Source organism: Lolium rigidum, chromosome 1 (genome assembly GCF_022539505.1).
Source record: "Lolium rigidum isolate FL_2022 chromosome 1, APGP_CSIRO_Lrig_0.1, whole genome shotgun sequence".
Lineage (NCBI taxonomy): Eukaryota > Viridiplantae > Streptophyta > Magnoliopsida > Poales > Poaceae > Lolium > Lolium rigidum.
Window position 1 is genome coordinate 130,496,418 of NC_061508.1, and position 13,765 is coordinate 130,510,182.

General features: G+C 39.7%; 1 protein-coding gene across 1 annotated transcript; it reads left to right on the forward strand.

Moving 5' to 3' along the window:
* Positions 1 to 1,882: 1,882 nt before the first annotated feature.
* LOC124673528 (26S proteasome regulatory subunit RPN13-like) lies at positions 1,883 to 11,274 on the forward strand. The gene is made up of 14 exons (XM_047209616.1): positions 1,883 to 1,958; positions 4,554 to 4,611; positions 5,617 to 5,709; positions 5,790 to 5,849; positions 6,074 to 6,112; positions 6,215 to 6,289; positions 6,381 to 6,447; positions 6,519 to 6,588; positions 9,174 to 9,292; positions 9,378 to 9,401; positions 9,479 to 9,570; positions 9,642 to 9,719; positions 9,820 to 9,874; positions 10,887 to 11,274. The coding sequence occupies exons 2-14, from the start codon at positions 4,588 to 4,590 to the stop codon at positions 11,009 to 11,011; spliced, it is 921 nt and encodes a 306-aa protein (XP_047065572.1). The 5' UTR covers positions 1,883 to 1,958; positions 4,554 to 4,587; the 3' UTR covers positions 11,012 to 11,274.
* The last annotated feature ends 2,491 nt before the right edge of the window (positions 11,275 to 13,765 follow it).

Genomic DNA, 13,765 nt, shown 5'->3' on the forward strand with positions numbered 1-13,765 from the left:
ACGCCTATCGAGTCGATTAAACCTTGGTTTTCGTGCGAGGAAAAGCTTGCTGTCTTGTGCTCATCACACCTTCCTCTTGGGGTTTCCCAATAGCTTCCACAACAACTGCCAACAAGATTGTCTGGCGCCATCACTGGAGCACCATCAAGATTTTCTGACGCCGTTACCGGGGAACTGATGAAAAGTTACATCACAGAGATTTCTAACTCCCACGGCAATCTGCGCTCAACAATCTTCTACACCTAGTGTTGTCAAATGCCTCATGATGTGGGAAGAAAAGGCATTACTGCTAACATTATCCCAATGCTTCCCTGACTTATAATAACAAATCAATGCATGTATATTATAAACATGCTTCGAAAGTATGACAAACTAAAAAGTCTCAACACAATGATAAATGCATAACATGTGTCATCTCATACCACAATATCCACCATAGAAATTACTTAGATAGCAATGTAATAATGTAGGGAACTTCATACGGGTTACATTGATCATACATGGAGAGACTATATCAAGTTAATACCACAAGCCGCAACTCCAAGGGGTGTCCTACTCCCCGCTCATGGTGGAGAGCGATGCGAGAGGCGTTGGTGAAGGAGGAGATGCGGACGAGGCGATTCTAACGGGGTTCCCCTCAACCCTTCCACAAGCGGCAAACTCTCTTTGTTTCGTGGTATTCTATCTCCGCATATGCCCGTCAAGAAATCAATTGGGGCCCTTTTTTATAGATAGTTTTAATTCAAGACGTAGATATCAGCGCACCACCAGGCTCCAATTGCATAATCTTGCCCTCCTGATGGCTCACTTTATATTTTTGGATGCATCTCAAAAACTCCGAAGTTGCTCTTCGATCTTTCCCTTTTTAGAACCTCAAAGCTTGTGGAAAATTCAAAATACTAACAAAAGGTTTTTCTACAAAACTAAGTTAGAACCAAAAGAAAGAGGATCTTTTGGAAAATCCACGAAATCAATGTAAATCAAAGTAATAACTCATGATATGTTGCAAATATAATATCATATAATGCAATAAACTACAAATAATACATATGCGTTTTACATGCATCATCGGTTAAGATTTCTTTAACTATGTAGTACTTTTGTCGATGTATATTAAGTAAGCATATAAGTTTAGTATAAAAGGTTATTTAACCTACATAACCTTTGCTTCGCTTCTCTTCATTTGCTATTGCCCACAAATATATCTATACCGTCCTAAAAGCTACCAAGCAATTCTTAAGATGCCCATCAATCAGATCTCTGACTCTTGTTCTGACTTACATGAAATAATGTAGTAGTACTTAACTCCTAGCACAAGTTGCTCCTTTTCCGATTATTAACTTCTCTTTGCAAAGGTTGCATGCAGCAGAAGTTGATTACAATAGGTTGGTTGGAGAAGTACTCCTTGGCGGTGCAGCAGTGGACGAACGTGGCGCGGCCAGAGGGGAGCGAGATGAACGTGGCGCGACCAGAGGGGAACGTGGCGCGGCCAGAGGGGAACGTGGCGCGGCCAGAGGGGAACGTGGCGCGGCCAGAGGGGTTGATCGGACGGTTAAGAACGTTAAAACGGTGTGGAGAGGCTTCTAGGTTTTTTTTTTTTGAGTGTAGGAGAGGCTTCTAGGTAGGCAAGCTATACTGTTACTTCGTCAGCCCAACCAGACTCAACCAGGCTATATAACTAGAGGGCCCAAAAGCGGCGCACGCAATGGCCTTCATCAGCCCAACCAGACTCAACCGGACCATATGACTAGAGGGCCCAAAAGCAGACTCAACCAGGGCAACCAGTTTTTCCCTGATAAAAAAAGAGTTTTGGCACGCGTCGAACGTTTTTTTCCCCAATCTCGCTCCGGTCCGTCCCCGGAACCCTACCTCGTTCCCCCTCTCTGGTGAACCGGGACACCAGCGCGGCGCGGCTGGACCTCCGTTGGCGGCGGATCGACCCCGGACGGCAGCGCAAGGTACCTACCTCCTCTCTCCTCTCTCTTTCGCGGTCAGCGGCAGGGTCTGCTTCCTCTTGGGCATCCTCGGTCGTCTCTGTGTCCCGGCGGTGTGTTGGGGGGGGGGGGGGGGGGGTGCTACGCCGGGATGTGCCAGCAGCGGGGAACGGCGACCCGCCGAGATGTGTTGCTCGTCTCCCTCTCATCTCTCTTCGGCCCCTCCCTCCTCACTCATCTCTGCCGCTCCCATGAGGTGCGGGACTGTGGCCTGCTTTTTTTATGTAAAAGAAAATACGGTTTGAGCTCTAAGTTTAGGGGCCTGCCCGCCTGTTACCTCCAAATAAATACAACGGCCGCCTGGAAGCCCGGTATTTCGTTCAACTAGCGTACTGCCCGTGCACTGCCAGGGAATCAAAAGCAGAGCGAGAACATAGTTCCCCAAATGGCTGCATTTCTTCTGGATTGATCATCAGCTGTATGCAAACCAGGCATCAACATAATAGTTCTCACAACCTAAATAATCATGTAATAGTACAGCAAACAGATCAAAAACGAAATGATTGGAGAAGTAATAGTACTGCCATGTCAGTTAGTTTTATTGAGATGTTGACGGACGACGATTGGAGAGGAGTGGCGGCTAGGGGACGGCGATTGGGGAGCAATCATGTGGGGAAAAGGCGGTTGGGGGACGTCTTCAGGAAAGGATGGGTTTTAACAAAAGAAGTAAATTAAACTGGTAAACTGTTTACAAGTGTCTAAAGTTGCTGTGCTGACCTTCAAATGAGCTTACCTCTGCTTAGGTAAGCCCCTGGGCTAACCAATGCCTGATATTATGGGGTCTGGCATCAAGTAAAGGATAACATGATCCAACCTGCCAGGGTTTGCTTTTTTTCTTTGAGAGTACATCAGCCATGAACTTTTTCTTTGAGAGTACATCAACAATGAACTTTTTCTTTCAGAGTACATCAGTCAGACTTCTTTTATATGGATGCGATTGTTCCCCTAGAAATTAAGTGTTAAAAACTAAAGGAAGCATCTGTTAAGCTCTAACATATATTGGCACAAACCTTATAGCATGTTTGTGTCTAATAAAAGACTGCCGGGAATTTAAGACGCAGAGTAGCTGTTTTTTTTTGTTAATTTCTTGTAGCTGACCCAAAGGACACAGAGCATTGCATGTACCAGTTTTTCTTTGTTAATTCCTTCAAAAATTTATTCTGTGTAAATTTAAAATAAATGCAACTTAAACTGTTCAATTTTAAGATACACAAAGTACAATCACTTATTTTTGTCTACTGTACTTCGTCGTCATTGCCATTAGAATTCAATACACAAGTGTTCTCTTAAGAAGTGAAAGCCAGGCAGATACTTATGTTACTTCTCAGTTCTAGCTTGCTTGATTTACCTTGGAAACATCATCCTATAACTACCTTTCTTAATTTTAAGGCCTACACATTGTGCTGACCACCACTGTCATCAATGGGGAGCAGCGAAACCCGCCGAGATGTGTTGCTCGTCTCCCTCTCATCTCTCTTCGGCCCCTCCCTCCTCTCTCTCGGCCCCTCCTCACTCATCTCTGCCGCTCCCATGAGGTGCGGGGCTGTGGCCTGCTTTTTTTTATATAAAATAAAGTCCGGTTTAAGCTCTAAGTTTAGGGGCCTGCCCGCCTGTTTCCTCCAAATAAAATACAATGGCGCCACCCGGAAGCCCGGTATTTCGCCCAACTAGCATAGTGCCCGTGCACTGCCGGGGAATCAAAAGCATAAGAGCGAGAACATAGTTCTCCAAATGACTGCGTTTCTTCTGGATTGATCATCAGTTGTAATGCAAACCAGACAACAGCATAATAGTTGTCACAACCTAGATAATCATGTAATAGTACAGCAAACAGATCAACGACGAAATGACAACATCAATTAAGAAACTGTCATGTCAGTTAGTTTTATTGAGATGTTGACGGACGATGATTGGAGAGGAGTGGCGGCTAGGGGACGGCGATTGGGGAGCAGTCATGCGGGGAAAAGGCGGTTGGGGGACGTCTTCAGGAAAGGATGGGTTTTACCAAAAGAAGTAAATTAAACTGGTAACTGTTTACAAGTGTCTAAAGTTGCTATGCTAACCTTCAAATAAACTTAGCTCTGCTTAGGTAAGCCCCTGGGCTAACCAATGCCTGATTTTATGGGTTCTGGCACCAAGTAAGGATGACATGATCCAACCTGCCAGGGTTTACTTTTTCTTTGAGAGTACATCAGTCTGACTTTTTAAGACGCAGAGTAGCTGCTTTTTTTTTTTTTGTTAATTTCTTGTAGCTGACCCAAAGGACACAAAGAGCTATCATTGCATGTACCAGTTTTTCTTTGTTAATACCTTCAAAAATTTATTCTGTGTAAATTTAAAGTAAATGCACCTTAAAATGTTGAATTTTAAGATATACATACAAAGTACCAAATCAGTTATTTTTGTCTACTGTACTTCGTCATCATTGCCATTAGAATTCAATACACAAGTGTTCTCTTAAGAAGTGAAAGCCAGGCAGATACTTATGTTACTTCTCAGTTTTAGCTTGCTTGATTTACCTTGGAAACATCATCCTATAACTACCTTTCTTAATTTTAGGGCCTACACATTGTGCTGACCACCACTGTCATCAATGGGGAGCAGCGAAACCCTCCAGGTAAGCTGTTAGCTGTAACTTCTTGTTGTTTCTGCGAAGTATTGCCTTTCAATTTCCTGTCAGCATCTTGTTGATTTCAGATCAAATATGGTAGGAGTTGACAGTTACATATCTAAGTAACACCATGAGCAGCAGTCTTTTGACCGCCTATGTCATACAGATTTGCTCTTATATATGATTCTGGCCTTGCTCCATATAATAGATTTAAGCATGTAACTTTTTCATATCATATATTAGGAAATGAAAACGGTAGTGAACTTTTGGTTGTTCAGTGAGCTGGATAGTATCGTTTGTATCTGTACAATCTCAAAGTCAATCAGTAAATGGCACATCATCTTATATTGAAGCTTCCACGTTAATCAGCATCAGCAAAATTAATTTGACTGTTAGATCTTGATTCCGGGGCTAGGATTATGACAGAACATAGTTCGGTTTAGATCCACACGAGAAGAGAAGATTTGACGTCATGTCCCCAACCGAGTGGTACTCAACAATCCCTGGTGGTATGAGCTCATATACTCCCCCCCGCCCCGAAGGAAGTGGCATATAATTTGAACAGAAAGTCTCGTTTTACATGGGCAGGTAACAGAAATGCGATGATCTTCCTCTTTAGCCACTGGTCGTGATTCAGTCCGAGCGCACCAGGCTACGCAGGAATGTATCAAACTACTTGCTTTACTTCCACACAAAAATAGTACTCCCTCCGTCCAATGAAAGATGTCTTAGATTTGTCTAAATTTGGATGTATCGACAAATTTGGAGGGAGTAGTTACTTCCTTTATTTATGGATTTGTAAAGTACTGTCTAAGTTAAATACATTTGCATAGCCTGTGCAGGTACATGGGTTAATGCCTACTTTATATTAACTGATATCTGTTTTCGTTAGTCAGAATCTGGGTGCTCTCACTTCTTATAGAAAACCTGTTTTATTTGTATATATTGATATAACAAGATGTGGTCCTGTTATTCATTGATGTTCTTGTTCGATGCGTTTCTTATCATCAGGATGTAATGTGTGAGTTTCGTGCTGGGAAGATGTCTCTTGAGGGAACACGTGTGGTCCCAGACACACGCAAGGGGCTTGTTCGTATTGGAAGGGTATGCATGCTCCCTGTTGTACTCATCTCCTCAGCATTTCTTATTAATTTGAGTGTAACTGTATATCCCTTCTCTTGTAGGGTGAAGAAGGCTTGATTCATTTTCAATGGCTTGACCGTGGACAAAACTTTGCTGAAGATGTATCCTCTTGCACACCTGCACTTATAGACATCTCTTACTCATTTTTAGTTTGGAAATGGTAAACTCTGTGGTTTGATCTATAATCGAGTGAAACCATAATTTGCAGATATTACATGTTTTATAAGTTTGAACTTGGAAGGATCTCTATATTCTCGTGCTTTTCATTCCAGTGTATCTCAGAAGATAACTGTACTATGTCTATCCTTGATTCCGTCCTTCACAGGATCAAATTGTCTTCCCTGATGAGGCTGTCTTTGAAAAGGTATTGATATGAATTGAATGTTCATTCAAGCCTGATATGCTCTCCGGTATTAGTTTAGTGAACTATGGTACTTAAGTGATCAACATTTGTTCACTTCATTAGGTTACGGCATCTTCTGGAAGGGTGTACATCTTGAAGTTCAAGCACGATGACAGGAAAATTTTCCTATGGATGCAGGTCAGTTAGATGCGAAGGGTTATGTTGTGGGCACCATTTAAGTCTTTCCAACCTCTAACAACTGTCTTCCATTGCACACTTTATTATGCAGGAGCCAAATGCTGACGGGGACTCACAAATATGCCGCCAAGTTAATGCCTACATAAATCGACCCATGGGTATGTGCTTTGATTGTTTGGTTCCCCATACCCAACTATGATATTTGTCTTCAAGTTGTAGTTCTGTGCAGATGCGGATGCAGTTTCTATTGAAGCAGAAATGTCACATGAAGATACAGCTGATGATGACATCTCTTCCAGGTAATTCGAAATTTACTGCTAGATCTGATGCTATCCGAGCACATGCCATTTCTCCAGCCTTTGTAATGCAATGGGCAACCCAGTAAACTTAGAAGATTGCAGTGTTATTATACCCTTAAACTCAGTTTGTGGTGGTTGTTTTTGCTATGCATTTTTTGAAGAATCTACATTCAGTAAATCAGATTGAATTTGATAAATTCTGTTATCCGATGATTGTCCCCTCACATTTTCATTTCACTTGAACGCAATCATATTACCAGTCTGCGACTTAATTAAGGAAAAAAAGCTGGCCTAGAAGCATTGAACCAGTTGGGATTGCCAGAATCCACCCCAGTGCCGAATGGAGCTTTAATCTTGATTTCCAGATAGAATTCATGTCACCAGACTTATCATGGATGTATGGCCATTATAAACTAAGTATACTAGATAATACCCCGTGCGTTGCTGCAGAACTGTACGGTAGATAATGAGAATTAGTTAGCATGACTAAAGCATTTGCACATGTCAAAATGACTTTTGTATGACAGAGTACCACACTTGAGATGATATACCCAGCAACCAAAAAAATACACATTAGGAAAATAGAATACATTTGATACTTAATAACATGGTGCTGCAAATAGCATAATCAGTTATACTTTTATACTAAATAACACATTCGTTTGTTAAGACACAATGTATATAGATAAGCATAACAAAACATTACCGTCTTCCCACAATTTTTATTATTATTGTCAATTCATAATTTCATAGTAAACAGTAAAACATTCAGATTTAAAAGCACAAGTAGGTCCATCCGAGCTGAAGTTCTTGTGTTATATAGAAGCGCACTTATGTATGTTCGTCGCCTTAATAGTGTGTGCATATCAAAAAGAATAAGAACATGGATGAATCACTGATAGCAGTAAACAGAAAAACAACTTATGTTTAACTATTTCTAGAACAAGTGTGTAGAGAAAATTAAATTAGATCGTTGGATGAGGTAGTATGAGTAAACTGAAGCTATTTTTATTTACATCTAATTGACTGCAAACAGAAAAACAGCAGATATCAAAACATTACAATTCTTACCTGTTCATCCATAGTACTTTCTACGTGTATAAAATTGCAGTCTGGCTGACTATTGAAATTGCAAGCTAATAGCAAAACTTGTAAATGAGTGTGTTATATAACAGTATTATTATTCTTGATTCCTCCTTCACTGCGTATTTCAATAAATGAAAAAAGAACACATGTCAGCATGAGAATATCCAAGATCTGGAAATAACCTTCGGTGGTGCTACGTTTATACTACCTCCGTTTCAAGGAATAAGGCGTCCTCGTTTTATGTGCTTTTTGTTTGACCAAGAATTACTTCAAATATATAAAGATTTTTTTGTGTAAAATTAGCATCATTATAAAGTGCTTTTCAATACGAATCCAATGGTGCTAATTACATATAATATAATCAAGATTTTGTTGCTCAATTTTTATGGTCAAAGTTCGTCTTGGAATACGTGTGCACCTTATTCCTTGGAACGGAGGTAGTATTAGGAAAGCATTTAAATTAGCGACACAGAAAATAGTAAAATCATATTATTTTTTTGTACTTGATTATCATTTATATGAAAATTGTTCTTCATCTCCACCGGAACCAAACAAAAAGGAAAAATGAAAATTTCGAATGTGGTAACCATATCAAATGATGAAACGTGATGCTAGAACCCAAGGGACAAACAACTTCATCTCCACCTGAACCAAACAAAAATGCAAAATGTAAATTTCGAATGTCATAAACCATATCAAATGATGAAACTTTATGCTAGAACCAAAGGGCCAAACAACTAAAACAGAGGAACTTCGCTTTCCCACCATTTCGCTTCTGGCTGGATGTAAAGCCTTTGAGGGTAGCAATAGACGGATGGCAAAGCTGTGGCACCGTCTGTAATGTTGAATTGTTCATGCAGTGAGGAGAAAGTGGAGAAGGCAGGACTACATGATTTATTGAGCTTCTATTAGGAAGTTAGAGGGACATACGCTTGAGTGGAGGGACCAGGGAAAATAATGAACATGGAGAACAAAGAAAGCAGTTACGTTGCTTGTGTGACTCCGAAATTAGTCAGTATAGTTTTTAGAAAAAGCATGAGAAAATACTGAGTCCACAAAAAATGTCTGCATGCATAGGATGATGTGGATGCAAGTTGGTGACGTAGTGGGACCGAGGATGCAAGAGAAACATCTGCTTGTCATAGCTGCATGTCAAGAGAAATGAGTTAGTGCGGATGATCTTCTTAGTAATATAGGATTTGTGCGATGTCGCATATAAGGAATGTTAAGCTTTTTACTGTTACTAACACCGTAATATCTTACAGCTACATCTATCAGAATATTGTCTTATGCTGTATCTTGTGTGGCATGTATGCAGTTTTGTCATCTCAATGCTCCCTTTTCCAGCTTCATGTTTAATTGTTAATTCTTCTGGTTTGCATACCTGTATGGTTTACAGTTGCATGTTCTATTACACAAGAGTACTGCGTTTTGGGTGCTATGGCCAATTGCTAAATCTATCCCCCTTCTGTTCCTACTTTCTTCCACATATATGGCAGAGCTGGGAATTTAGTTGATCAGAGCATGACCTCTGATTTGGCTGGTGAAGTGACGTCTGCCGCTGGACCTGTAAGATTGTCAGACCTGCAGAGAATATTGAGCGCTATACAACCATCAGGTATCAGCTAAAAACCATGTAATTTTGGTTATGTTCTATTTTTAGACCTGATTTTGAAACTCTTCCATTCTATTGTCAATTCCAGATGGTATGGCAGATCCTGATGTTGGTAAGTGCCATTCCGAATCAGTGCACTTCTGTGTATGTCTTGCTCTCTGTCTCATTGTGTTATATTGCACGTGACAGGATTAGGACTAGGAGACATCTTGAAGCCTGACTTGGTATTGCCACTGATTGAATCTTTGCCCATTGAGCAGTTGGCATCACATCTTCCTGAGGTTTGTATTTGGTGTCCTGGCTTTGAGCTCAACCAAACCGTTAACTCATTCTGGTATTTGCTTGATTCCAGGGATCATGGACTGCAGGTGATATTCTTGAACTACTGCAAAGTCCTCCTTTACGGCAGCAACTAGATGCTTTTACGCATGTTAGTTCCAGTTACTCATCTTTCCACTTTCTGTTGCACATTTACTAGTCTGACAGTCTTTCAAGAGTAAGGCTGGTAATGATGTTTGATTTTATGGCAGGTGCTACGAACTGGCCAAATAGATCTTGCTCAATTTGGAGTGGACCCTAGTAAATGTAACCACTTTAATTTTCCTTTAGATTACAGCTCAAGTTCTCATTTGTATGCCCTATATGTTTCTGTTACACGTAGGATGTACTGTTCTTCTAGTATATTAATTGGAAAAATAAACAAGTGGCAATGATGCATGCGTATGTATTATGAATTTTGCAAACAATTTTTCCACCATTCGCTTGCTCATCTACATCTAAAAACCGAATTTGTTATGGTATCCCCGTAGAGAACATATAAAAGATAAATGTGGGCATGAGATGCTATCGTATATACTTTCCCTGTTACTCGCTCCACGCCAAAATGTAAGGCGTCTAATGATTACTCAAAAGTCCATGTTTTCTAAGTTTGACCAAGTTTATACACAAAAATATGAACAATTACAATATTGAATTAATATCAATAGATTCACCATAAAGTATTGTCTTAATGTGTCCATTCAGTGTTGTAGATGTAGATATTTTTCCCTAAATATTTAGTCAAAGTTAGTAAGATTTGACTATTAACTAGTAATCCTTAGGCGCCTTACATTTTGGGACGGAGGGATTATTTTTCTACTCTTCTCTACCCCACTAGTCTGATGATTAGCAGATGATGGTGGAAGCATATGTAAAGTGCATAATTAGTTATTTATTACATACCCATGTAGCATAGTGTTACTCTCTATTTGGTAGCTCTATCTCTCTGGATTTCTCAAAAAACTAAAGCAGTTGCAGCAATTACCTTATTCAGTTTGGATGTCTGTTATCTAGCAGTCGCTGTAGGTTTACTTGCACTTTTATGGTGCAAATGATCTTTGCCCAGAATATGGGTGTTATTTCACTTGCAGATGCCATCTATGACGCTAGTTGCTGAACCTTTGAAGTGATTTTGTGTAAATTTCTGACTTGTGGGGGATGGTTGAACTTGAGCTGCGATTGAATATTACTAGTTTTTTGGATCATTATTGTTACTGGTTCAGATGTCCCACTTAATGTGCTTCTCTGAAAACCGGTTCTTTTGTTGTGTTTTTGACAGATAAATTCACAGTTGCTTCATTCCTCGAGGCATTGGAAGACTCTGTGGCAAAGGCTCGTGAGGGTGGAGACAAGGATTCGGAGCCCAAGAGAGGTGGTGAAAATGATCCAATGGACGAAAGTTGATTGTGCAGCGCATCTTGGCTCGTGTTTGGTGGAAATTATGGCGTTTGCAAAGAAGCAGGACGTTTTGTTTCGGCACCCCCTCAAAATCTCTATACTAGTTTGGCTGGGAATTACTACTAGATACTATACCAGTTGCTTCCACAGGTTCCAGTTGATTCCATTGTGTGACATGCGTATCCTGAAATGCTTCCCGTAGTTCCAGTTGTTATAATGCGTGACATGAATATTCAGAAAAGTTCTTATGTAGGTTCCAGTTCGTACCATTGCGCGACATGAGTTTTCTCAACACCGGAATTTCTATATGCTGTGCACCCCGTTCCCAAATGGGGACAAACCACCCTAACGGCTTATACATTCACGGATTAGCTTTTTTTTGTTGAGAAAATTCACGGATTAGCTCATCTTTGTTAATTGTTATGGAACATCACTTTCTCAAGATGTAACAACTTATTTCTGCACTACACATGTTATCTAGATCACTCCTATTAATAACTGCACGTCAAGGGGAAATCACATACCGATGGGTTAAATACCATCGAACTACTAATGTAGTTGCATTTTTGGAAAATCTTGTATTGTTGTTTGATATTTGTTAAGATAGATTTACTTCGGCTGAATATTGGTGGCCGGAGATGTGCATAGTCGATTAATATTTGTGATTGACATTCATGGTGGTATCTGACACTTTTCACTTCCACTTCCAGCTCCGACTTTTAAAAAAATTATCCATAGAAAAATCAACCGGAATGTTAGCAAATATTAAAGATCATATGCCTGATAAAGTAATCATGGATGGTACATTTTCCTATAATCTAGAGCTAGAAATTATAATGAAAACGAGGGGAACCTCTTATCAGTCAGGAAAGGAAGCAAAGACAAGATTGGCCAAAATGGAAAGACACAATTTAAGTGGAATCAGATTCTCTTGCAAAACGTGAAGTTTTTTGACATGTAACTCGCACTTGCAGCGGGTCTATTCTTTGGCTCTGAAATCCTCTTGGGAAGGATCTGGCATCGATGGAGGTTGTACCATTCATTCTTATGGGTCTTGTTCCCCAATGTTTCGGGGTATCATGGTTTAGCCTGACATCTGTTATAGTTTCCTCATGTGTATGTTCTTGTAACTTCGTGGTTGATTAATGAATTGGCGTGTCTGCTCTAAAAAAATGGGTGCAAACCTGTAACTTCGGGGTCTTTATGGAAAATGAAATGAGAAAGGGAATATTACAAGGTACATGGCACAATTAGTTGCCAAAGAATTCTCCCAAAGACTGATATAGATCATGAATAAACATACTTCCCTATGATGGTGCAACAACTTTATCTTTTTTGACGCAAGATGCAACAGCTTCTAGATATCTTATTAGACCAACAATAAAAGAGAATCTTAGTCTTGCATGTCATGAATGTTGTTACAACATACCTGTATGGATTACTTGATACTTACATATATATGAAAAACTTTCCAAGGGATTTAAGCTACCAAAAAGAATGCTCCTGAGAACAATATCCAATTAAGTTGAAGAAGCCATTGTATGGATTAAAGAAATCTAGGCGAATGTGGCATAATCGTCTCGGTGAATATTTGATGAAAGAAGGGCACACAAATGAGTCTATTTGTTCATGTACATTCATAAGAAAATCAAGATCTTATTTTGTGATAATAGATGTACATGTTCATGATCTAAATCTCATTGGTGCTTCTCAAGGACTCTCCAAGGCAATGGATTTCTTAAAAAAAAAAGAATTTGAAATGAAAGAACCGAGGAGGATTAAACTTGCCTTTTAATGCAAATAAATCATAGCAAAGATTCAATTATTTTGCCTCAAACAACATATATAGAGAAAAACCTAAAACAATTTTACATGGATAAATCACATGTATTGTGTACCCGATGGCTGCTAGGTCGCTTGATGTATCCAAGGATCCCTTCAGCCCCAGAGCATGAAATCGAGATTCTTGGTTCTCAGGTGCCATATTTAAGCGCAATTGGAGCGTATATTTGCATTCATACACGCCCTGATATTGCACTTTATGTTAATTTATTAGCAAGACATACCACGATACGTTCAAGGCACTAAAGACACTGGTTTATATTTTCCTGATAATGCAAAGAAGAAACAATTGGTTTTCCAGATACAAGATATCTATCTCATCCGCACGCCGATCACAAACCAGATATATGTCTTCATGTGTGCAGGTAAATGTATCTCATGGCATTCAATGTATATAGCTCCATGATGATCTAAACCGAATATATGTCTTCATATGTGGAGGTAAATGTATCTCATGGCGTTCAATGAAGCAATCTATAGCTTAAACTTCAGCTTACCATGAAGAAATTTAGCAATCCATGAAGCCAAAGGGGAATGTGTGTGTGGTTAAGGAGTATGTCATATCATTCGTAAAACGTGTAACTTAATCTTGGAAAAGGGATTACCTTGTATATCCCAACTAAACTTTGGATATACCAAAGGAGACAAACAAAAAAAATCTCGCCAAAATATTTCTTCACTCATCATCTTTAGAAGGAAAAATTATAACAGTTCACCAAGTTGTTCGAGTGAGAACTTAGCAAACTTATTCATGAAGGTGCTACCTACTTCTATATTCAAGAAATATGTTCATGGTGTTAGAATCCGACTACTCAGAGACAGGAGGTGATTGCCATCAGGGGAGTGAATATGTACTTTACTCTCTTTCTTCCCCTTAACCATGGTTTCCCACTAGGTCTTTCCTTGGTAAGGTTATTT

Excerpts from the sequence above, each read along its gene's own strand:
- LOC124673528 (XM_047209616.1), top strand. The coding sequence starts at position 4,588 with ATGGGGAGCAGCGAAACCCTCCAG. Across the intron at positions 5,710-5,789 it reads GGCTTGTTCGTATTGGAAGG|GGTGAAGAAGGCTTGATTCA; the intron begins GTATGCATGCTC and ends CTTCTCTTGTAG. Across the intron at positions 9,402-9,478 it reads TATGGCAGATCCTGATGTTG|GATTAGGACTAGGAGACATC; the intron begins GTAAGTGCCATT and ends TGCACGTGACAG.